Source organism: Astyanax mexicanus, chromosome 19 (assembly GCF_023375975.1).
Source record: "Astyanax mexicanus isolate ESR-SI-001 chromosome 19, AstMex3_surface, whole genome shotgun sequence".
In the NCBI taxonomy this organism is placed as follows: Eukaryota; Metazoa; Chordata; class Actinopteri; order Characiformes; family Acestrorhamphidae; genus Astyanax; species Astyanax mexicanus.
In genome coordinates this window covers 9,751,820-9,774,262 of record NC_064426.1, presented here as the reverse complement: position 1 = coordinate 9,774,262, position 22,443 = coordinate 9,751,820, and the positions used below count along the sequence as shown (strand labels likewise).

General features: G+C 37.7%; 2 protein-coding genes across 3 annotated transcripts in view; one reads left to right on the top strand and one right to left on the bottom strand.

Moving 5' to 3' along the window:
* The first annotated feature begins 77 nt into the window (after window positions 1-77).
* yipf2 (Yip1 domain family, member 2) lies at window positions 78-7,810 on the top strand. Its single transcript, XM_022671829.2, has 9 exons — window positions 78-330; window positions 1,327-1,375; window positions 1,466-1,608; window positions 2,620-2,700; window positions 3,435-3,522; window positions 3,921-4,037; window positions 4,939-5,105; window positions 5,873-6,055; window positions 6,624-7,810. Exons 2-9 carry the CDS (start codon window positions 1,345-1,347, stop codon window positions 6,723-6,725), a joined length of 912 nt encoding a protein of 303 aa, XP_022527550.1. The 5' UTR covers window positions 78-330; window positions 1,327-1,344; the 3' UTR covers window positions 6,726-7,810.
* Window positions 7,811-15,339: 7,529 nt separating this feature from the next.
* Window positions 15,340-22,443, bottom strand: part of carm1 (coactivator-associated arginine methyltransferase 1) — a 28,614-nt gene continuing 21,510 nt past the window's right edge. Inside the window, exons 14-16 of one of the 2 annotated variants that reach the window (XM_049467710.1) lie at window positions 20,037-20,135; window positions 18,779-18,847; window positions 15,340-17,250 (exon numbers count right to left, since the gene is read on the bottom strand). In XM_049467710.1, coding sequence (XP_049323667.1) covers window positions 17,114-17,250; window positions 18,779-18,847; window positions 20,037-20,135 — 305 coding nt within the window. In that variant the 3' untranslated portion in view covers window positions 15,340-17,113. The remainder of the gene's footprint in view (window positions 17,251-18,778; window positions 18,848-20,036; window positions 20,136-22,443) is intronic. The other variant, XM_049467711.1, reaches the window with a different exon arrangement.

Here is a 22,443-nt window from a genome sequence, read left to right as displayed (position 1 = left end):
ATCGCGTTTGGTATTTAATTATTTGTTTTTTAAGGTTCCGGCTTGGCTCCGGTCACGTGACCTTATTTTGACACACGCAGGAACTCTGTCGCTGGGAGGGTGACGTGGAGCACGGCGGGATAAACCCACAGCTGCGTGAGATTTCACTGAATTAACTGAGTTGTTTTGTACCCGACTTTAACCCGGTCGTGGCGGTTCAGAGGCGGCGGCTGTAGCGCTGTCTGAGTCCCGGCAGCAGCGCTGTCACTGCTGAGGAGCCTGGTGACCGTTAGTGAAGAGCAGAGGCAGCGTTAATGGTGGGAGAGCTGATGCAGCACTGACTGACCGCTGGTAAGAGGAGGCTAACCGCCTCACAACTAACCCGACTAACCGCTTCATCACCCCGACACGAGCTCATTACCTTCCCCTGTTCCTCACCTTCTGTCAGTTCCACCTTAAACCTGCAGCAGCTGCGGGTCCTGACTGGGGTCTGCAGTGTGTTGATTCAGCTGTTCTTAAACACGCAGAGCTTGGCAGTAGCTTTTCTTATCAAATTAAACAGCTAGTTAGTGTTACAACTGTGAGCTACTAATATACCCTTTCCACCTTAAGTGCTTTAGCAGTTACACTGTTTTAAGTTGGAACAGAATATTTAGATAAAGAAATTAGAAGATAAGCTAAACATGTACTGTAATTAACTAACATCTGATATTTGGTAGCTGAACACATTCATTTTGAACAACTACCACATTTAGTATGATAAGAAAAAATATAACACTGCAGTATGTTATTGTTTTGATATGTACTGTATGTTGTGATATTAAACATCGATTTTTCCTAAAATCAGTGATTTAACATCTTATGATACTAACAGTGTTCTCTCTGTATCAAATATTGGAAAAAAAATAAATGTATTGGCGTTTATTACTTTATTTTTTATGTTTAAGTTATTTATTTTTTGTACCAAGGAAGTTCTAGCATCTCCTGTATGGTTTAATTTGCTTTACATGACACTGCATGTGACATACAATGTGACGATTGTGCATGTGCACACTGTTATGATTATACTAAAACAATATATTATGCAATAATATGCCTTGGATGACCACTTAACAGCACATATTTATTTGTGTGTAGTTCACAATATAATTGCCATTTTTATTTGTTCAGAAGTTAAATGTTTTGAGCAGTCTGTGAGCCTCCAGTAAAGTTGTATGCAGTAGTTCTACCGGTCTTACTAATAAATGTGTTTATAGTTTGACATTTAAAAAATTATTTAGATTTTTATGCCGAAACATTTATAGTGACCTTGTTGGTGTTCTTGTGATATGTTTCTTTTTTCTTCAGTCATTTCTGTGATCTACCATGGCGAGTCCTGACGATTTGAGATTTCAAGGTTGGTACTTCTGTTCAGTAAGTAAACTGTTCAGATGTTCTTGCATGTCTCCTCCTTCCTCACTCTTTTACCTTTTGTAAACCAATGCAGAATTCGAGGAGGCCACAGATTTACTGGCCGCTGACCCCGGTGCCTCCACGCTCAGTATCACCAACTCCAGCACTACTGCACCTGCAGGGGATGTTAAGCTGGACCTGTCAGATGATGAGGAGAATCAGCAGGAGAGCTCAGAGGTGCTTTTATCAACTTAATGCATATTTACAGGAAAGCATGGTGCAGACACTCTCTCTTTTTTTTATTATTATTTTTTTTATTACATATTTTCCACAAGTAGGCAAGCCTTGCAAGTGTCTTGCCCAAGGATGCCAAAAGGTGCAATGTAATATAGGGCTAAAATGCTCAAATTGGATCTTTCATCAATTTACAATTTAGCCTTGGCTTATGGTGCCCCTTAAAAAAAGATGAACCCTTCACTAATTGGCTGGTTTACATCGCCGAGACATCTCAAGTGAGCCATGTAGAATAGCTTTGTTTTAGCACTGTAACACAAACAGGCATACCAGAAAATGTTGCAATCATCTCTGTGTGCTTTCAGTGTCTTTTCGGCACATTGTGGGGTTACAAAGCTGAGAAATTTGTAGCCTGGCAAGTGGGGATAAAATTAACCCTTTAAGCCTAATTTCTAAACTCTCTGCCCTTTGGGCGAGCCCTTTTCTAAGGTTAAGAAACAGTTCAGAAATTTGTTCAATGCATATCTCGGTTTTGGCTCAACTGGATTTTCTTTTTAAGGAGGAACAACAGTGTTTGGGGTTTACAGTTTGTCACTTCCTTGTTCTGAACTATTATTTAACTTCGGCAAGATAAAACCTGTTTTCTGCTCTAGTTCCCCCTTTACCTGCCTTTATCTCACTGTGAGCTGGTTTACTTATTTACTAAAGGTGCTGCATTACAGCCAGGTACAGGGCACATTAATAAGGCAAATGTAAATTCTGTAACTGCTACATAGAACCTTGTGACCAGTATTAACTAGTGTGAAAATTTGTATATATGTGTTTGCTTAGAGGGCTGCTGAACTCAAATTCATTTAACTACAGAATAATAATAATCTTTTCTCTTTTCTGTATGTGCCCTATTCTCCTTTGTCTTTGCAGAAATCAAGAATTACTACATTTAATACTTCTTAATAGTTGTTCTGACAGGAACTAATGTTGTGTCTGAACACCTGTTTTGTTCTTTACTTGCAGTTGCTTGGAGGTGAAAAACAAAGTGGGGGCTTCTGGACGTTTGAATACTATCAGTCTTTCTTCAATGTTGACACAATGCAGGTATGGAGTTCTTTAGGAGTATATTAATGTGTATTATCAATACAAGCCTTCTGTATACACTGACATGCCAAAAGTCATAGGATAGCAGTATGTTGTGTTACCTCAGAAGAACAGCTTGGGAACACCTAACGCCTGACCTGAGCGTGGGAGCCAGACGGATTTTTAAACAGTCCTCGATCCACATTGTCCTGTGTTTATTAAGAATACTTTATAGAAGACTTTATCACCCACTGTACACCAGTGGCATCTGTGCAAACAGACAAAAATTAGCAGGAATTACATCCACATTTAATGCCACAGTACAGGGAAATGAATACAAATGCCCCTTAAATTTTTTTATTTATTTAATAAATAAAAAGAATTAGCATTTTATTTTACTTCAGAATGACTTGCTATCACCTTAAATTTATACCAGAAGTTGAAATATGCTAGATTTGATCATGTAAACCACACAATAAATAAAATTTAATTAAATTTAACTTAATTTGAATTTATATAACATTTATGTTTGTGACCTATTGTAAATGCTTTCAATGATGGATAAATAATCACTACAGAAGTACAATCAATATAAGTTTCATTATATTGATCAATAACATGGATTTAAATGACAGACAGTAAATTAGCTATTGGTACTGTATGGCTAAGTGTGTTCCTGCGTGGTGCCAATTTTGTCTTTATTGATGTATCTGAAAAAGATCAGTCAATCATGTCATGCTCTTGTTTGATTTTAGGTGTTGGATAGAATTAAAGCCTCAGTTATGCCTTTGCCAGGCCGGAATTTCGTCAAACATCACATTAGAAACAACCCAGATTTATATGGTAAGGAACAATAATGTACACTCACTGAACACTTTATTAAAAACATTATACTTTTAGAATCTTCTTTCTTACAAACATTCTGCAGGTCACCCATTCTGCCACACTAAAGGTGTTCTGTTGGATTCAGATCTGATTATTGGAATCCCACTGCAGATTATCTCAGTTAATCGGGCATCAATAATTGTGCCACACTAAAAAATCACATATCACATTTTCACCCATTCTGATTCTGAAGCTGCTGATCAATGTCTGCATGATGTTAAGGTTTTTGCATTATTGTAAAGTTGCACAGTTCCTTATAAAGTGTTCAGTCAAAACACATTTTAGCAGATATTGTAAATAATATTTTAAAACAAGCATCAATTGCACAGGAATGTCATTATTTTCTTGATTTCCAGGGCCTTTTTGGATATGCGCAACACTAGTGTTTTCCGTGGCCATCAGTGGAAACCTCTCTACATTTCTGAGTGAAATGGGTAACCCTCGTTACCACTACAGGCCCCACTTCCACAGAGGTAAGCAAGAATTCAGATGCAAAGGAATAATAAGCAGAATTATTTAGATCCCATGCTTCTTTCAGAATACCTGAGAACAGATTATACTTTTAAAGTCTATGTGAACAAACCTGTAATTTTTAATTGATCTCAAAAAAAGAAAAGATGTGGAATATGGAATGAGATTAGAAATAGTGAGTTGTTAGAGGTGTTAGGAGAGTAAGTGCCCTTTGAAGAGCTCTGTCTTCAGGAGTTTTTTTTTTTTCCTAATTTTTCTCATTTTCTCCCCAATTTACACAGTCAATTACCCAACCCACTCATTAGGACCCTATCAGTAGTAATGCCCCAACACACCAGGAGGGTGAAGACCAACACATGCTTCCTCTGATACATGTGAAGTTAGCCACCTCTTCTTTTCGAGCTGCTGCTGATGCAGCATTGCTGAGCAGCCAGCGCGCTTGAAGGACAGCGCAGAGACTCGGTTCTGATACATCTGCAGACATTACCCTAGGAGTGATGTGGGGAGAGAGCGCTATCTACCCACCCCGAGGGAGCAGGGCCAATTTTGCTCCCTCTGAGCACTGGCAGCTTGACCTCCCGCTCATAGTGGCAGTGTTTCAGACCGCTGGACCACTCATCGCCCCATTCAGGAGTTTTTTTAAGTTAGTGAGGGATGCTCCTGATCTGGAAGTCGAAGGTAGTTTGTTCCACCATTGGGGAACTGTGTATAAAAATAGTCTGGATTGCTTTGTGTGAATGTTTGGCAAAGCTAGGAAACATTCACTGGAGGAGTGCAGCAGGCGGGAGGAAACATAAAGACTTTAGGAGCAGGTGCAAGTAGGAGGGAACAGCTCTGTCATCACCTTGTAGGCAACCCTATGAGTTTACATAGTTTAAAATGATTAATTTTGTTTTCTGACAGTGACTGTTGCGGCTGTGGCTGTGTTCCTCTATGCATGGCTGGTACCACTGGGCGTGTGGGGCTTCATGACCTGGCGACAGAACGCTGAGAGACAGACCAGTGCCTATTCATTTCTGGAGACAGTGTGTGTCTACGGATACTCTCTGTTCATTTATATTCCTACCTCAGTAAGTATGATATAAGTAAATATAGATATAATCATTAAATCAATCAGGTATATGATTGAGGTAAGTAAGGTTTGAATTGAATAAAATAAAATTCAATTTTAGCCTGTTTGAATATGGCTTGACAGAGTGTGATGTAGTTGTAGTTGAAAGTTTGCGTAATTGTTATGGCAATATTGGAATTTCTTTTACATTATACAACTTTCAATAGAAAAACAAATAGAATCTGGTTCACAATAACATATATTCAGGTGATAAATAAATTAATACAACAAATGCTCTCTGCTTAATTAATCTAAATTAAGCACATTTAACCTAATCAAAGTAAGATCAAGGTAAAATAGTCCAAATTAAATAAAATATAGAATGGTCATTGACATTTTTGTATGTTTTAATAATATGCCATATGACTTTTATTATAAAGCCCAAAATGGCAGATTAGCCATTATTTCAGATCACCTCTAAAATAATGATCAAAATGGATCTATGTATATTTGTAACCATGTATGTTTAACTTTCACTTCCCCAAAATAAAAACCAGATTCTAATTAAGATTTATGTTGTACATTCTGCTGCAGAAAAACAACTCAAATCATACTGTACATAGCATATATGGTGTAAATAATGTACATGCTATGTATACTAATAATGTGGATACTCAGCTTAGAAAGCTTAAACAGTAAGCCCTTCATAAACTGTACCAACATTACATATTAATATGTATCAACAGTGAACAGAACACTGACTTTCTCTCTGCTTCTGTTTTAAAGATATTATGGATCATTCCTTTTGGATGGCTTCAGTGGCTCTTGATCCTGGTTGCCATGGTGATCTCGGGATCAGTGTTGGTCATCACCTTCTGGCCGGTTGTGCGGGATGACACCAAGACGACAGCTTTTGTCTCCATGGCAGCCATAGTGTTGCTCCATGCACTGCTGGCCATCGGTTGCAAGGTAACTCACTACAACTTTACACAAATCAAATAAATGCCCGTAGCTGTATCAAATCGGTTATTTTTGCTGTTTCCTCACAAATTCTAATTAGCCAAATTTAGCCTCTTCAGTTTAAACGGAAACTGTGAGGCCACTTATATGTTAAGGAGGAAAAAAATGGGCAAAAGAAATAAACAACAGCAATGAGTGAGGTTTTTAGTGGCAGTAAACCTCATAAATGTCTCACAACTGCTCCATGTTAAAATATGTATAAAAAAAGAAAAAAGGGTCAAATGTGTTTACAGGATGGCCCATCTGGAGTGTCAAAAAAAAAAAAAAAAAAAAAAAAAAAAAAAAATATATATATATATATATATATATATATATATATATATATATATATATATATATATATATATATATATATATATATATATATATATATGCATTGTTCTTTTGCACACATGGTTATGATGCATGAACTACTACAAAAGTTAGATGTGATGAAAAAATATGCACTTGATGTACTGCTGTGTAAACATAGACTTAGTCTTCATTTTGTAACAATTTTTTTTCTCCTCTTTTTTAGATGTATTTCTTCCAAACAGCAGAACCGATAGCAGTACTGCCCGACTCCACAGTGACTCCTGCTCCACTAAATCACACAGCATTAACGAGTAAAGCTCACTGACCTGCAGCATATGGGCATGTGGAGTGAATGATTAGAAGAACAATGTACAGAAATCATAATGACCGAATTGTCAGATTAGCACCTTTTTTTGATTAGTGCTTGGGTGTTACTCATCTATTATAAAAACTTGAGTTTCCCGTCTTTGGGTGAATATGCAGATGAAACAATACAGCTTGGGGCAGGTTGTAGACCAGGGTGTTTCATCAGTGTTTGAAACAAAACGGTTCTGTGATGTTCTTAATTGGTAAAAGTATCTTTACAGACCTTCTACATTTGACCCTTCATTTACATTTAGTCAACAGACTAAAACAGTGATACTGCGTGGGCCGAGGATTGCGAGTCTGAATCCCGGGTGATGCCACCTTAACATCAGCAGCCAGAGCCAGAGAGAGCATTATTGCGCTCTTTTCTGTCATTACCCCAGTTGTGTTGTTGGCTAGCACAGCAAATGTTGAATGCATCAGTGGTGGAAATGCAACTTAAATTGTCTTTAATTTAATAAAAAATAGGGGTAAAAATAATAAGAACTGTTTAGGATATTGGACTGTGGTGGTCTTCAGAAGAATTCTCCCTGCTGCTCTTGAGCTTCTTTTATATTCTGCACTTTTTTCAGCTACACTGAAGTTGTGGGTTGCTTCTTGACAATATATTTTTTGATAATTCTGCACAGGATTGCTGCAGAACGTCAACATTTTACGTTAAACGTAATCTGATGAGTGATGAAGTGTGAAATGCTGTGATATTACCATCTGCTCGACCACTCCTTCAGCCTGACTTGTGAAGATCATGTTAAATTTCTGTATTATTTATTTGTATTTTTCTGTTTGTGATCATTCTTCTGTTTAGTTATTCCATAATGAACATACATAGTCATTCCTCTCTGCATTGTGAGTGTGTGTGTGTGTGGTGTGTGTAATTGTAATTGTATTACAACTGGAATTCCAATTAAAGGGCTTGCAGGGGATACGCAAAAGTGAGAATACCAGCTGTATTGAGTGAAGTCAGATTTGCTACTGTATCATCTGATGTAACCCCACCCTCCATGAGGGGGGAGGAGAAAAATTAATAAATAAATAATACATTTCTGTTTTTTTTTTTTTTTATATATATATATATTGTCTGCTGTAACTTAACAGAACTGACCTCAGCTATGTGTAACATTAGGGTTAATTAGGGCCTCCATCTGCCCTTTAAACTGCCTCAATTTTCTGTGGTATTATTTTCAAAAGAGGTTAAAACGTTTCTTGGAGATTTTGATCTGCGTTAACAGGATTTTTTTTTCAGGTACACTGTTCATTATGGGAATCTCCTACATTTTACTACATTCCAAAGGTGTTTTAGTGAATTCACATCTGGTGACTGTGAAAGGCCACTTAACAACACTGGACTCATTGTCATGTTCACAAAACCAACTTGAGCTGTTTTGCGCTGTAGTGCATCCTCATGCTGGAAGTAGTTAATAGAAGAAGGGTCAGCTGTGGTCATAAGGGGATACACATGGTCAGCAACAATACTTAAATAGATTATAGCATTTTAAAGAGTCTACAGTGGGAAGGGAACATGCCTGAACTGTTGGCACCAGTCAGGTTGGGTCCATGAATTCAAGCTGTTGGTACCAAAACATGTACCATCTGTGACCATATAGCAGTCCAGATTAATCAGACCAGACTACATTTTTTCAGTTTTCATTTGTCCAATTTTGTGAGTCTGTGCCAACTGCAGCCTCAGCTTTCTGTTCTAGAACAGAATTGAAGCCTGACATGGTTTTGACTGCTGTTGAAGGCAATTTGCCTCAAAGGTTGCACATATGTCTTTTGTGATGCTTTGCTGATCATTATAATTGTACAGAGGCGATATCTGAAAGCTACAACTTTTCTGTTGGCTCCATCCAGCCTTTCCGTTCTTCATTGACTTCAGTCATCAAGAAGGTGGTATTTTTTTCTGCAGATCTTTTGCTCACTGGAGTAGTTTACTTCTTTTCTCCCTTCAGAGTAAACTCTAGAGACTGTTGTGCTGAAAATTACAGGAGATATCAGTTCTAGAAATATTAAAACAAATGACAATCATGTAATTCACAAAATCACTGACATTACATTTTTCAAACCAATTTCATAGTTGATGTAAAGACTACCTGAAGCTGCTGGTCCACATGATCTAATCAGGGGTATTTAATTAGAATTCAGTACGGTCCAGTTCGAGAATATTTCGCCAGGCCAAGGTCCGGATCGTCGCCATTTTTAACGTGCGTTATGAATCAAAATTATAAACTGTATACTGAAGAAGCCTAATAGTTCTGTCAGGGTTGTATGTCATCAACAACTGAAAGACAAAACAAATTACACATACTAGTACATTTATCGAGTATATTAATGTGAATGTGTATGTTAACTTTGTTTCAAAGTGTTATATTTATTCTATTTAATTGTATTTATATTAGATTTAGGCCTGCCTGTCATGATAATTACATGAATGATAAATCGTAAAATATATGGAGAAATGTTTGCTGAACTCGGCCAAAATATCAGCTTTTTAAAAAAAAAACAGCAGTTTTATTTTATTTAATATTATTACTGTATCAGACTTCATTATGTTGGGGGTAAAACTGATGGGGGAAGTTGCCAATGCTTTTTGTCCCCTGGGGGTTGCCTTAGTTTTGAGGTAAGGTTGTTTTGGGAGTAGAGAGAGAGCGGCTGCGTCCAGAAACTTTTGCTACTCCTCCTCTCCTACCCCGGAAGAAGGTGGAGGAATCGAGGAGAGGAGAGGAGGAGGAGGAATGGAGGGAAGGAGCTATAATTGGGGAAATGGGACAGCTGATCCCTTTTAGATAGGACGTTGACTACCGTTGAACTGAGCCAATCACAACGCTCACTTTCAGCACGTTTCAGAACATTACTATCACACACAGCTAAAAATTCAGATATTCCAATAAAATCCTGTTTACTCCCAGACGCATTTTAGGCCGCATCTCTGACCAGTGACTCTGGCAGCCCTGTCTGACCTCAGCCTTATGAGGGATTCAGTTTCCTCATCAGTCCTTAAGTTAAAATAAATAAGTAAATAAATGAATTAATTAAAATTATATATATATATATATATATATATATATATATATATATATATATATATATATATATATATATATATATATATATATATTATAAATAATATATGTTTTTATATGTATAACATGATACACATAGGGTCATGAATATAGTTTTACTGAGCATACAGTTTATCTAAACTATAAATTATATTACTGCTTTAAGGACTGTTTAATTAGATAAGGAACCTAGTTAATTATTTTGTTTATAACGTATATTTGGGCGTTGCCTTCCCCATTTTCGCGTGCTCTGTGGGCGTGGATGCAGTGATGTCATTGGAAAATACTTAAAAGTCTTCCGGAGTAGGATACACTGATGTACCCTCCGTTGGAAGGCTACTACAGGTGGATTTTAAGCGGCTTCTTTCGTCTCCTACGGTATTCGGACAGGCGGCAAGATGGCCTCACGAAATCAGTTTCCGGGTCACGGAGGAGAGGAGGAGGATCGGTAGGAAAAAGGAGACACTTTTGGGGTTTCTGGACGCAGCCAGCGCCTGCGAGCGAGGGAGTTTTTTTTCTTGCTGAGTTCTGATCAGGTGGAGTAAAGTGGAATATTTTGCATATTTTGCACTTCTCAGTAATTCCCCCAAGTAACACTAGTACTAGTATGTTTTTTAAAGGTAGTATTTTAATGTTTTTTTTTCTGGTGCGCACCATCTGTATTAGCTTTTCTCGCTTTATTCTCCCACTTCTCACCGCCTGCTTCGCCTGTGTGGCTCGGCGCTCTCGCATCTGTACAGATCTGATTGGTAGAGGAGAGCGTTTGGTGATCTTACAGCACACGTGATTGGTCTGTGAGTTTACTCCGCTGTAAAGCACGTAAACCGTAAAGACAATAAACGTTCCGCCGCTTTAAATGAACACTATCAGAATTAAATCCTTCTCAGTAGTTTATCGGTCACTAATAGGCGGACCGCTGTCCGGGTCCGGACCCAGACGTTGTCCAATCCGGACCCGGACAGCGGTCCGCCTATTAGTGACCCCTGATCTACATGATTTTATGCTCTGCACTGGCACTATATGATAATTAGATGAATAAGTATGTATACAGGTGTTTCTAATAAATACATAAATAATTTAGCAGGGGCTGAATTATATAAATAAACATTTAAAATATATGTCTATACAATATGCCCAAGTCATGCCCCATAAGTATATTTCTGATTTGGCTGTCTGAAAGAATACTATACTGACATGAAAAAAGTCATTAGAACTAAACTGTGTGTGAGAGGCCTAGAGAATTTAATGTGGATGTGGTCTGTTTGTACAAACAATTCTAGACAAATGTCGCTGAACACCATTAATACAACCCATGTTACAGTAAACTTTTGAGAATTGTGGATCGCGTAACGATAAATGCTTCAAGAATTAATGTCTAATCTGCTTGGTACCCACTATCAGACCTTATTCAAACTCCCATCATTTACGTTGCATCGACAGGGGGCACACTGGCCAGTGTTAAAACTAACTAAGACTTTTAAGTTTGGGTCTTTACAAGCCATTCCCTGAGGGAACACATCAGTGTATATGTAGCTTAAAATAAAATGTACTCTATAAATAAAAAGAAACGGGTACTTTGAATACCTGTAAACCAATTTACTGCCTACCTCTGAGGATTGGCCTGCAAGTCACTACAGAGAACTTCACGCCCCACAGGTTGAGAAACTGACGTGAGATCTGCTTCCAAATTTGTCTGGACACTTCTCTGATATCCTAAAATAGAACGAGATCAGAATAATAGACAATATTATTTAGTTTCTCAGACCCAAATGCATGTAATCATACTTACTGCATTAGGTGCGTTAAATCTCCTATAAGAAGGTTTTATAAGACTGTATTAACACTTTTTTATACAAAGTGGAACATATCCATTATATCAGTTATACCAATTACACACATCATTCAGCAGGAATTAATAATAAAAGTTTTAACTTTCTAACCAAAGCACTTTAGGAAATACCTATTGTATATTTACAACTGTACCACTAGAGGGCCCCATCTAATATTTTGTATTGTGTTGAAATTACTCAGTGGCCATCCACCACGTGCTAGAGATGTGACAGGTATTTATTTATTTGTTTAAACTTATTTAACCATGATGTCTCACAAGTATTTAACATTTGTTTGTAGTACTGCAAGTAATTTATCGTAAAATGTATTACTAAAGTACTGAAAGTAAAAGTACAGTACTGTGTTAGAAAGCAGTGGAAAGTTAGAGCAGAACGGGAGCAGCGAGGTCTTCTAATAGGATCTTGATCTCTTGATTCACTCAATTATGATCAGATTCTTCACCATTCTTTATCATGTTAGTTTATAATGATATTCATTCACACTCATCCTCATGCTGCTATAGACAAAAGTGTCTTATTCACTTTTACTCTGGAATTTATGATGCTGCTACTTCCCGACTGTATCATATATATTACGTCTATTTATCCTAATCTATTTTATTCTATATTTTATTATTCTATCTACATAATTGCTCTTTGGGTGGAACTGGATCTTGAGATTCCCATTATATATCTATAATATCTTTTACTTATTTACTTATATTTATATATCTATTCCTCCCCCACACTACTGCACCTTGTTTTTGTCTCATGTATGTCTATTTGTGTCCCTGCTGTATTGTACACATAGTGTCTCCCATTCTCCTTTATTATATCTATTATCTGTACTTGCTGTAAAATTGGGAAGGAGAGTAACGTAATTTCAATTCTCTGTATGTCCTGTACATAGGCAGTATTGACAATAAAACTACTTGACTTGACTTGTACCACGTGATGAGAATGACAAAGTCTCTTTGAATCCTTGACAGTGCAGAGCATCTACCGCACTGGCTTTAGAGACTGTCAAAAAGTCTATATGTGTACACAGTCTATGGTCTGGAATGATTCTAAAAATTTTTTTTTATAATTGTAACAAATACTGATGCAGCACATAAAACATATTAAATAAGTCAAAGTATTAAACTCATGGAAAATGCAGCTATGAAAAAAAGAGGGCATCTAAAAATAATATTTGATATTACCAAATTACAAACACAAACCAGGAAGATGGATGATCAAAAGCCATTAAACCAAGCTTTTTGCATGAGGAGAGGCATAAAGTTATCCAAAAGCAGCGTGTAAGACTGGTGGAGGAGAACATGCCAGGTTGCAAACTGTGATTAAAAAACAGGGCTATTTCACCAAATACTGATTTCTGAACTCTTAAAACTTTATAAATATAAACTTGTTTTTGCATAATTTGAGGGTTGAAAGCTCTGCATCTTTTTTGTTATTTCAGCCATTTCTCATTTTCTGCAAATAAATGCTCTTATTTACAATATTTTGATTTGAAATTTGGGAGAAATGTTGTCTGTAGTTTATAGAATAAAACAACAATGATCATTTTCCTCAAATACATACCTATAAATAGCAAAATCAGAGAAACTGATTCAGTAACCATCAAGTTTTACTCTAAACCAAAATAACAGGGTTGTAAATAGGCTTTTTAAAATGCGTCCGAATTATTATTATTGTTATCTCAGCTTAAGTTATATACATACTTTTACACATCAAATAACTTTAAATACTCTGTGCACTCTATGGCACCTTTAATATTATTTAAATGCTTTGTCAAAAAGTCATTACAAAACTTGTAATGTTTTGTGAATACTTTAAGAGAATTTCATGTGGAAATGCACATGTAGGGCACTGTAAAACAAATCACTGTCATGCTTAACAATTTCACACCTACAGTGGTGTAAAAATTTGTGAAAAAAATCATTACTTATTTATTTGCATTTATTTGTTTGTTACTTTTTAATTTTTCAGATCATCAAACAAATTGAAATGATAGTAAAAGACAACACAAGTTAACTCAAAATGCAGTTTTTAAATTAGATTTTTTATTCTTAAGGGAGAAAATAATTCAAACCTACATGGCCCTGTGTGGAAAAGAGTTTGACCCCTAAATCTAATAACTGTTTGGGCACCTTTAGCAGCAACAACTGCAATCAAGCTGTAATCAACTTTATAGTTTTAATTTGCAGTTTCACAGTTCCACTTTTCTTTACAGAATTATTGTAATTCCACCACATTGGAGGGTTTTTCGAGTATGAACAGCCTTTTTAAGATCATGCCACAGCATCTCAATAATGTTTAGGTCAGGACTTTGACTAGGCCACTCAATCCTCATCAAAGTCTTCATTTTGTTTTTCTTTAGCCATTCAGAGGTGGACTTGCTGGTGTGTTTTAGATCATTGTCCTGCTGCAGAACCCAAGTTCGTTTCAGCTTCACAAACAGTTGGCCAGACATTCTTCAGTCATTCTCTTAGACCATCAAACTACCACCACCATGTTTTACTGTAGGTATAATGTTCTGAAATGCAGTGTTACTTTTACACCAGATGCAATGGGACACATACCTTCCAAAATGTTCAACTTTTGTCTTGTCAGCCTACAGAGTATTTTCCCAGAAGTCTTGGGCGTCATGAAGATGTTTTATGGCAAAATTGAGACAAGACTTTCTTGTTTTGCACAGACACACAGGACCATTTAGGTTTGGATTTTTTTTCTCCCATTATAATAAGAATCTTTAAGTCTTTTACTAATATTTAAATTAGTTTGATGATCTGAGTCGAACGTGCAAAAAAAATAAAAATCATGAAGGCAGCAAACACTTTTACACCACTGTACCTGAAGAAATTCCTTTCGAACATGCAAACTGGTCAAGCGTTTTAGTTTCACACTTTACTGATTGCTTACCTCTGCACTGCTTATTTCTAGGAAGAGAATAAGGATGGTCATACTTTATTCAACTTTTTGGCTGTATACATGCCAAAACCTGAATTTACTAATAAGTCTAGTAATGTAAACAAAGCCAAATGACTCTTTACCACTGTATCCATCATCTTCTACTCAATTTTTGCTGTTCTATTAGCCAAATTTGATATCTGGGGCCAGAAATTTTTTTTTTCTCACTCATGGTTCCAAGTAAGCCAAGTAGAAACCAACCCATCATGTGAAAAGCTACAACATCTAAAATATATCTGCTCAGCAGTCTCTACTGTTACTGTGTGGTCACAAGATGCTAATGAATGATGCAGGATGCTCTACTGTTTGTTGGAAACAAAACGGGTACCAAAAACCAAAGAGTAGTAGTTCAAGTATCATACAGTGGAAAAGCACCCGCCTATGAATGTGAATGTGTGTATTTCACCTTGTTCACACGTAGCAAACAGTCGGGGACAGTGCTGGAACTCAGCTGCATCAAAATGGCATAAAATCATCTTCAGCATCTGTATGTGTCCTTCTCACTGTAGCAAGTGGAAGCCTCTAGCAGAGCCTCCAGTAACATGTGTAGCACAGATATAAAAGTACAAACAGCAGTTCTATCCCTAGACTTATCAAACAGCACATGATACTGATCACAGAATAAAGACACACCTTCAAATGTATTTTACTCAAAACCCAAACTTCCACCCCTGAAAACACTGGTCAAGTAAGAAAAAGGGTAACGACTGAAGCGTAAGGGTGCAGTTACACTTTAATCCATATGTGTGAAACTGCCCACTGGTTAAACAAAAAGTCAAAATGTAAACATAAGCAAATGCATTGTTTTTCGGCTTACTTGGTAAGTCAGTCTGGTATGAACCTCTGGACTGGGAGGTGCCATACACAACTACTGTCAGAAGAAGCCAGACTTTATAGGGACGTCTCCACCAACATTTTTAATTTGCACTTTCTTTTTTTTTTCTTTTTTGTGTCTGTTGCTTTTTTGTGAAAGGAAAAACAAAATCAACAAAAAAAACAAAAACAAAAAAAATAATTCTACAAACTAGCAGGCTTTCTTTTCCTCAATGAAGATTTCTAAATCAAAAAACTCAAAACTGAAGATGTTTGAATGAAAGCGATGCATACACTTTCAGAGTCTTTGTCTGGACTAGCGAGTCCCCCATCACAGGGAGGCAGGAACGGAAAGGGGTCAAAGCTAGTTACTCAATCCTCCAGGTAGCTAGACAAAAGTCTCACAATACACAGAGGTCGACAAGGTTTCTTTTTTTTAGGGGCAGGGTATGAGAGGGTTGTAAACTAGGATACAAATACAAACAAACAAGTGTCCTGCTGCAGAGGCCGATGGACTTGCCGTGTCCACTGAATGAATCCCATCTGGCTCTTCCATTCGTCTACCTATGCTAATGCACTAACATGCTAATTCTTCCTTCCCTCTGACGTGGGCCGGCCATCTGAAGCTTTCGTCTCCATCCGCTGTCCTCCGGAACGGCCGAAACCTCCAAAAGAGGGAGGGGTGGGAATACACCAAGCCACACATGTATGGGACTGAACTACATTAAGAATGGACTGGATGACGAGCGCACTTGCAAATGGAATGAACTACAAAACATGGACAGATCTACCTACACAAGATTGCTCTACAGGCAGGGTCTCGACGGTCAAAAAAGGTGCCATGTCCTTGCTGGGTGTCTACAGCACGAAACTGTTGAGCTGTACATGTGTGTGGCTGACCACGTTACTTGAGGCCAGAAGTTTTCATAGTTTATCCCCTCCGGGCAGGGACAGGTCAAGGTGCCTGGGAGCAGATTTCATGCTGAAAGTGGGTAAAACGTGTGCACAGTCCAACATGATTGAGTAAAATGAGAGACAGAGAGAAAAAGAGCGAGAGAGAGAGAGAGAGAGAGAGAGAGCGCGAGAGAACAGAAAAAGACGAGAGAGTGAGAGAGAGAGAACAGAGAAAGAGAGATAGAGAGAGAGAGAAAGAGAGACAGTGGACATTCCTGCCACAAATCTCAGGTCAGCATCAACGGTCCACTGCTGATGTACGCAAACACCTAGTGTGAATTTATGTCTGAAAAGCATCAAATCAATCGTCATCATTAACATTGTTAAAACTGTCCTGTGGTCAGCATTCCGTCCAACTTAAGTCTTTGTCCACCGGATTTGAAAGCTTGTGTCAGTTTGTGCTCTTTCAGTCCAACGACAACCAAGTGCCGCCCCCTGGTGGCTGGTCCTGGAACTGTTTCGGCAGCTGACAGCGGTGCACCTCTGAGTGAGTGAGAGAGTGAACGAACGGATGCTGGCGTCACATGATGTGGGGGACGGATATGTGAGAATAAAAGAGAGAGGAAGAGAGAGAGAATATATACGAATATATACTATACATATCAAGACGAGAGAGAGAGAGGTGATGGCCAGAGACTGCAGCACTGGATTTGGTTTTATCTGATTTTGGCTGTGGTTAGTTTAGGAGGCTGGACATGCAGGGGGCCCTAGAGTGGAGGGGCTTAACTCCCATAGTGCATGGTGTTGCTGGGGATGGCCATGGGGGAGGCCATGGAGATGGCAGGGCCGCCCATGGTGAACTGGTTGGTGACTGGGTAGTGAGTGCTGCTGCTGGAACCTTGCTGACCAGTTGTAGCTCCTAGCAGGTGGACAAGAGGAGATAAGATAAGTTAGGACTGAGGAAGAAAGTCAATGAAAGTGATATATCAACTATCCAGGCTCTGACTACTGTATTATACATATTGTTCATACGGCATTATAAACATTCATACTTTATTCAGACATTATTTCAAGCTCAACATGTACGACACTAATGCATCTATATGACTATGTACTAATAACGCTCTACCATACAGATAAGCTTGAGAATCACAAGCCAAGTCTGAGAATTTTTAGAGATGACAAGCTTATTACTTTAACCACCCACAAGAAATATATATATATATATATATATATATATATATATATATATATATATATTATATATATATATATAGATCAGTCTTTAAGGGTCCCTAACATGAAAAGCTCAATTAAAAAAAAAAAAAAAAAAAAAGGTGAAACCTGGGACACTTATTTAAACAGTGAACAAAAATAGGCTATATATTTGTAGAAAATATTAATGCTACCTTCACCAAGTTTAACAGGAGGCTTTTGTTGAACTTTCAAGTGTTTTTTCCCCAAGCTTTAACATGTATTGCTTTACACTTCTGTAGGCTAATTATTTATTAGCAAATAACCATTTAATATTTGCACAATTTGTGTAGGTGTTAAATCGCTATAGACAACTGTATCCATGATCATGAAATTCTTTACACAAAAGTTAATGACTACAGAAATGAAGCCATGTGGATAGAAGTACAAAACTTATAATTTATTCACAAGATCAAATAATGTTAAAAAAATAATAATATATATATATATATATATATATATATATATATATATATATATATATATATATATATATATATATATATATATATATATATATGTTTAAAGCACCTGTAAGGTCAACAAGTGAAATTAACAACTGCTTCCTTCACCAAGCTAATCTACTGTCGCTATGTAATTTACAACTGCTGGCGTTTTGCATTCACGTGAATGATGCAGAGATAACATCAGCACCCAGAACACCTTAACAGTTAAGAGTTTGCATAGATGGAGACATGCACTAGAGGGGACAACAAATATTTCCAGTAGGCTTTGTCCACATTAATACAAATTAGAGACCTATTTGCCCTACAGACTTGCAGGAAAAAAATGACATTTTTATTTACTTTATTTATTAGTTCTTTTAGTACTTTAGTACTTTTCACATAGGGATTGAAAGTCTAGTTGAAATCCTTATTTGAACAATACTGAGAGATCTAAAATTAACAAACAAATTAAATTATATTTTTAAAAATCTGCGATTTTGTAGAACTGGCAAAAATAATAATTTTCCATCTAAACCTCCATGAAGCATTTAATTTCATAAAAAGCAATTTTTTTTTAAAGGTGGTGTACCTGAGATTACCTACTGTCATCAGGCTGAAATTTCTTACACGCTTTCTTTTTTTTATCTTAAATCTGAGAACTTCTGTATTATTTGTATACAATATGCTGGTATGAGTGTGGACAAGCCTAGGGAACATTCTGTGAGAGGGTGAGAGACAGACCCTTACCCTGGACAATTCCTGTGCTCATGATCGAGCCCATTCTGGAGTGAGTATGGTTCACAATCCCCGTGTTCACTGGGGGGAAACACAAAAATGCAAAATGATGCCATTTCAGTTTTAAAAGAAACGAACAACAAGCCAGGACATGACTAATTTTTAAGAATTATGTAAGATTAAAAATCTCATTAAGTTAATGCATCGCTAACTGTAAAATTGTAGTTGCAGTAAAAAAAAAACCTTGTATCTCAATGAGTGGGTTGGGTAACTGGCTGGGCAGAATTGGGGGGAAAATGGGGGAAAAATTAAGAGAGAAAAAATTACGGAGGGGGAGGGGGAACCTCTATGTTTTCCACATTATTTAAATTTAGCAGATGTTCTTTACATTAATTTAACATTTTATGATTAATAATGAAGAACATAAAATGTATGTTACTATTTGTGGCAATTCATGACTTTAATGGCATTAGGGTAGCACTGCTAAGGTAAATCTTTTTGTTTTTTGTCGGTTGCTATTAACTGGGTATAAAAAAAACATTCAAGTGTTCAATAAATATTTTGAATTAGCTTTTTTAAAAATATAGGCTACTTATTTATTTTAATCGTGAAAAAACATCAAGTATACAGCTGCCCTTGGTAGAATGTTTCATTCTGTTCAGTTTTATGCAAAAAATAATAATAAAACCCATAAAAAATTTAAAAAATTCGGTCGATCTCCAATGAAGATTTTCAGGTTCTGTAAAGTTGCCATTTTTGAAATACAAGGTTTTGCATGACAGTGATGTGTGAATGAAGCCCCTTAGAAGTCAGGTATTGCTAGTCACATTTAATTACTCATTGAAACAATGAATAATACACAAATTGAAAGTGCAGATTATAAAATGTTCATACCACAGTTATGTTTTTAAGAAAAGCAGGTATTTTTTATTGATTTACACACAAACATCTTCACATCATTAGGCATCAAGGCAGACACTTTTTCGATACAAAATGTAAATTCACGTAGATTCAATTGTTAAAAATGGTATTATACCACTTCTCTCGCAGAGCAGAGTATCTGGTGATACTCATTAGCAATGCATCATCTCTGGTCATTTTATTTATTTATTAATTGGACAATACAGATGCACATTCATATGTACGTAGGTCTCACAAACATTGTCTTACAGCACACATGACTTCTAAGGGTCAATCGATGTTTAATGGTCATGTCCTGCTGGCTCATCTGTGTGTATAGACATGTGTGCGAGCGAGTGCATATCCGTACGTGCATGCGTGTCTGTACCAAGGGGGATGAGGTTGTTGTGAGACACCGCCGCCCCACTGCCACCAATGACAGTGCTGAGGTCATAAGCTGCTGGCATCCCTGAGAAACAAAGAGAAAGAGAGAGAGAGAAAGAGAGTAGATGAGAAACAAAGTCATGCACAGTACACACAGTTCCCCACAGAGACGCTATGGAATGCTGGGAAGTCAGCCTCTATGTTTTACTATTAAATTTATCAGTCCGCTGGGTCAAATAATGGAAACTGAAAAGCTATACTAAATAAATCCCTATAGTTGTTTGTGTTCTCTGGTCCTGGAGTCTCTGGAAGTATTTTGCACACTGTAGCTCACAGCATTATTTCAGCTTAATCGACCAAACTGACACTCTCTGGCCACTAGCTAGTCCTTATCAGTGCAGTTTAGGCAAACAGCTTGCATTAAATCACTCAGTTTCAGTGTCCATCATAAGAGATAATGTAAAGACTTACTCTCTTACTGATCAAAGAAACATCACTTTAAAAAAAAAACACCTGGTCAAACATCAGCAAGAGCAGATAACATTACATCACTACCAGTAAACTACTTTTCCACCAGTGTTGGCGCAAATCAGCTCTTGAATGTTCTGGCTGACATTTTCAACACCTCCCTCACCCAGGCAGCTGTCCCTTCTGCCTGAAGACCGCCACCATCATCCCGGTCCCCAAGAGTTTTGCAGTGACTGGTCTGAATGTCTACCGGCCAGTAAAAATGCTTTGAAAGACTGATGCAACTGGGTCCTAGACTTCCTGACCAACAGGCCACAGTCTGTGAGGATTCACAACATCTCCTCCCCCACCATTATCCTCAGCACTGGCTCCCCTCAGGGCTGTGTGCTGAGCCCCCTCCTGTTCACACTGCTCACATATGACTGCTCACCTCTCCCTCCAGGCTGTCATTTTGTGAAGTTTGCGGATGACACGGCAGTGGTTGGATGCATCACGAACAGAGATGATTCCAGCTACAGGCAGGAGGTGGAACACCAACCTCTGAATCAATGTAAAGAAGACAAAGGACATGATTTTGGACTTCAGAAGGGGCCAGTATGCCCTCTCCCCTCCCTTCACAATTGGAGGATCTGTGGTGGAAGTGATCAATAGCTACAGGTACTTGGGTGTGCACCTGAGCAGCAACCTCAGGTGGAGCAACAACACTTCCACTCTGGTCAGGAAGGCACATCAGCCGCTCTACTTCCTCAGGAGGCTGAGACGAGCTAAACTCAGGAGCTCAGTCCTCACCTCCTTCTACAAATGTATGGAGGATCATGCAGATTTATTTTATCTATTTCAATCTTATTTATTAGTATTATATTATCCTTATTTTATTTTATGTTACATAATTGCTGTTCTGGTTGGAACTGATCGGTGAGGTTCCAATTTTGTTCCACCTCATGGACCACATGTGAAGTGAATGAAAAGGTCTACTTGAATCCTTGAAAATCCAACATTTATAACATTGATACAGAAGCAACCCACTAATTTCTTTGTTGAGGACATGTAGAGTAGTAAAGACATCCTAAGGAGAGAGCAAGTTCATAGCCGACCTGGCTCAGCATGGACGTCTCACCATTCAGAAACTTCGGCTCTGCGCAAAAGACAAGACAGTGACCACCCACGTGGCACTGTGCATGCAAGACAGCAGAGTGCAGGACGAAACATTCAGGTAAAGGGAACTAATAAAACACTCCTTCACAAAAAAAAAAAAAACACTCAATACTTAAATTGAACACACTGTTCAAGTTTTCAGTTTACAGCAGGATAGCCACAAAGCTAACAGGCAGCTACTGCATGGCTGGACCAGGTTAGGAGCAATTTTAACCGCTGGGCTCAGCAGGGTTGAAGCCACAAGGCTACCAAAGACAGCAACCAGAATCAAAAGGAATGGAGCAGGTTAGTTGTGATGCTAACAGCCAGTCTCAGCAGGGTTAGAGCCAGTCAGCTGCAACTCTAACACATGCAAATCTGCTCATTCAAAGCAAACAGTTGTTCATATGTTCATTCTCTTCCTGTGTTTCTCTACGGATGAATGCTGCCTTGAATTTCACAAGCATGTAGTGCTTTTCTTCAAATTTAGTGCAAGGCAACAATGAGAAAATAACTCTGCAATGAGGTACTGCATGGGAAGGCAAGTCAGTTGTGGCTATAACGTTCCTCAAATGCATCTCAGATCACCTCCTGAAATGGTTTAAGTGATAAATGGTGTCCACGAAAAAGTTTTTTCGTACCTTTCTTTAAATAAGATACTGCCTTTTAGACAGCAAGTTAATCTTCACAGAAATATTGCAACACATATGGTAGAGAAAAGCTCTTCAAGCTTCACTAAGGTTGCTGTGTTTTCCCTTTCTTCCCCTGTCTCTTTTTGTTTTCTCTGCTCT

Excerpts from the sequence above, each read along its gene's own strand:
- yipf2 (XM_022671829.2), top strand. The coding sequence starts at position 1,345 with ATGGCGAGTCCTGACGATTTGAGATTTCAAG. Across the intron at positions 3,523-3,920 it reads AAACAACCCAGATTTATATG|GGCCTTTTTGGATATGCGCA; the intron begins GTAAGGAACAAT and ends CTTGATTTCCAG. Across the intron at positions 5,106-5,872 it reads TCATTTATATTCCTACCTCA|ATATTATGGATCATTCCTTT; the intron begins GTAAGTATGATA and ends TCTGTTTTAAAG.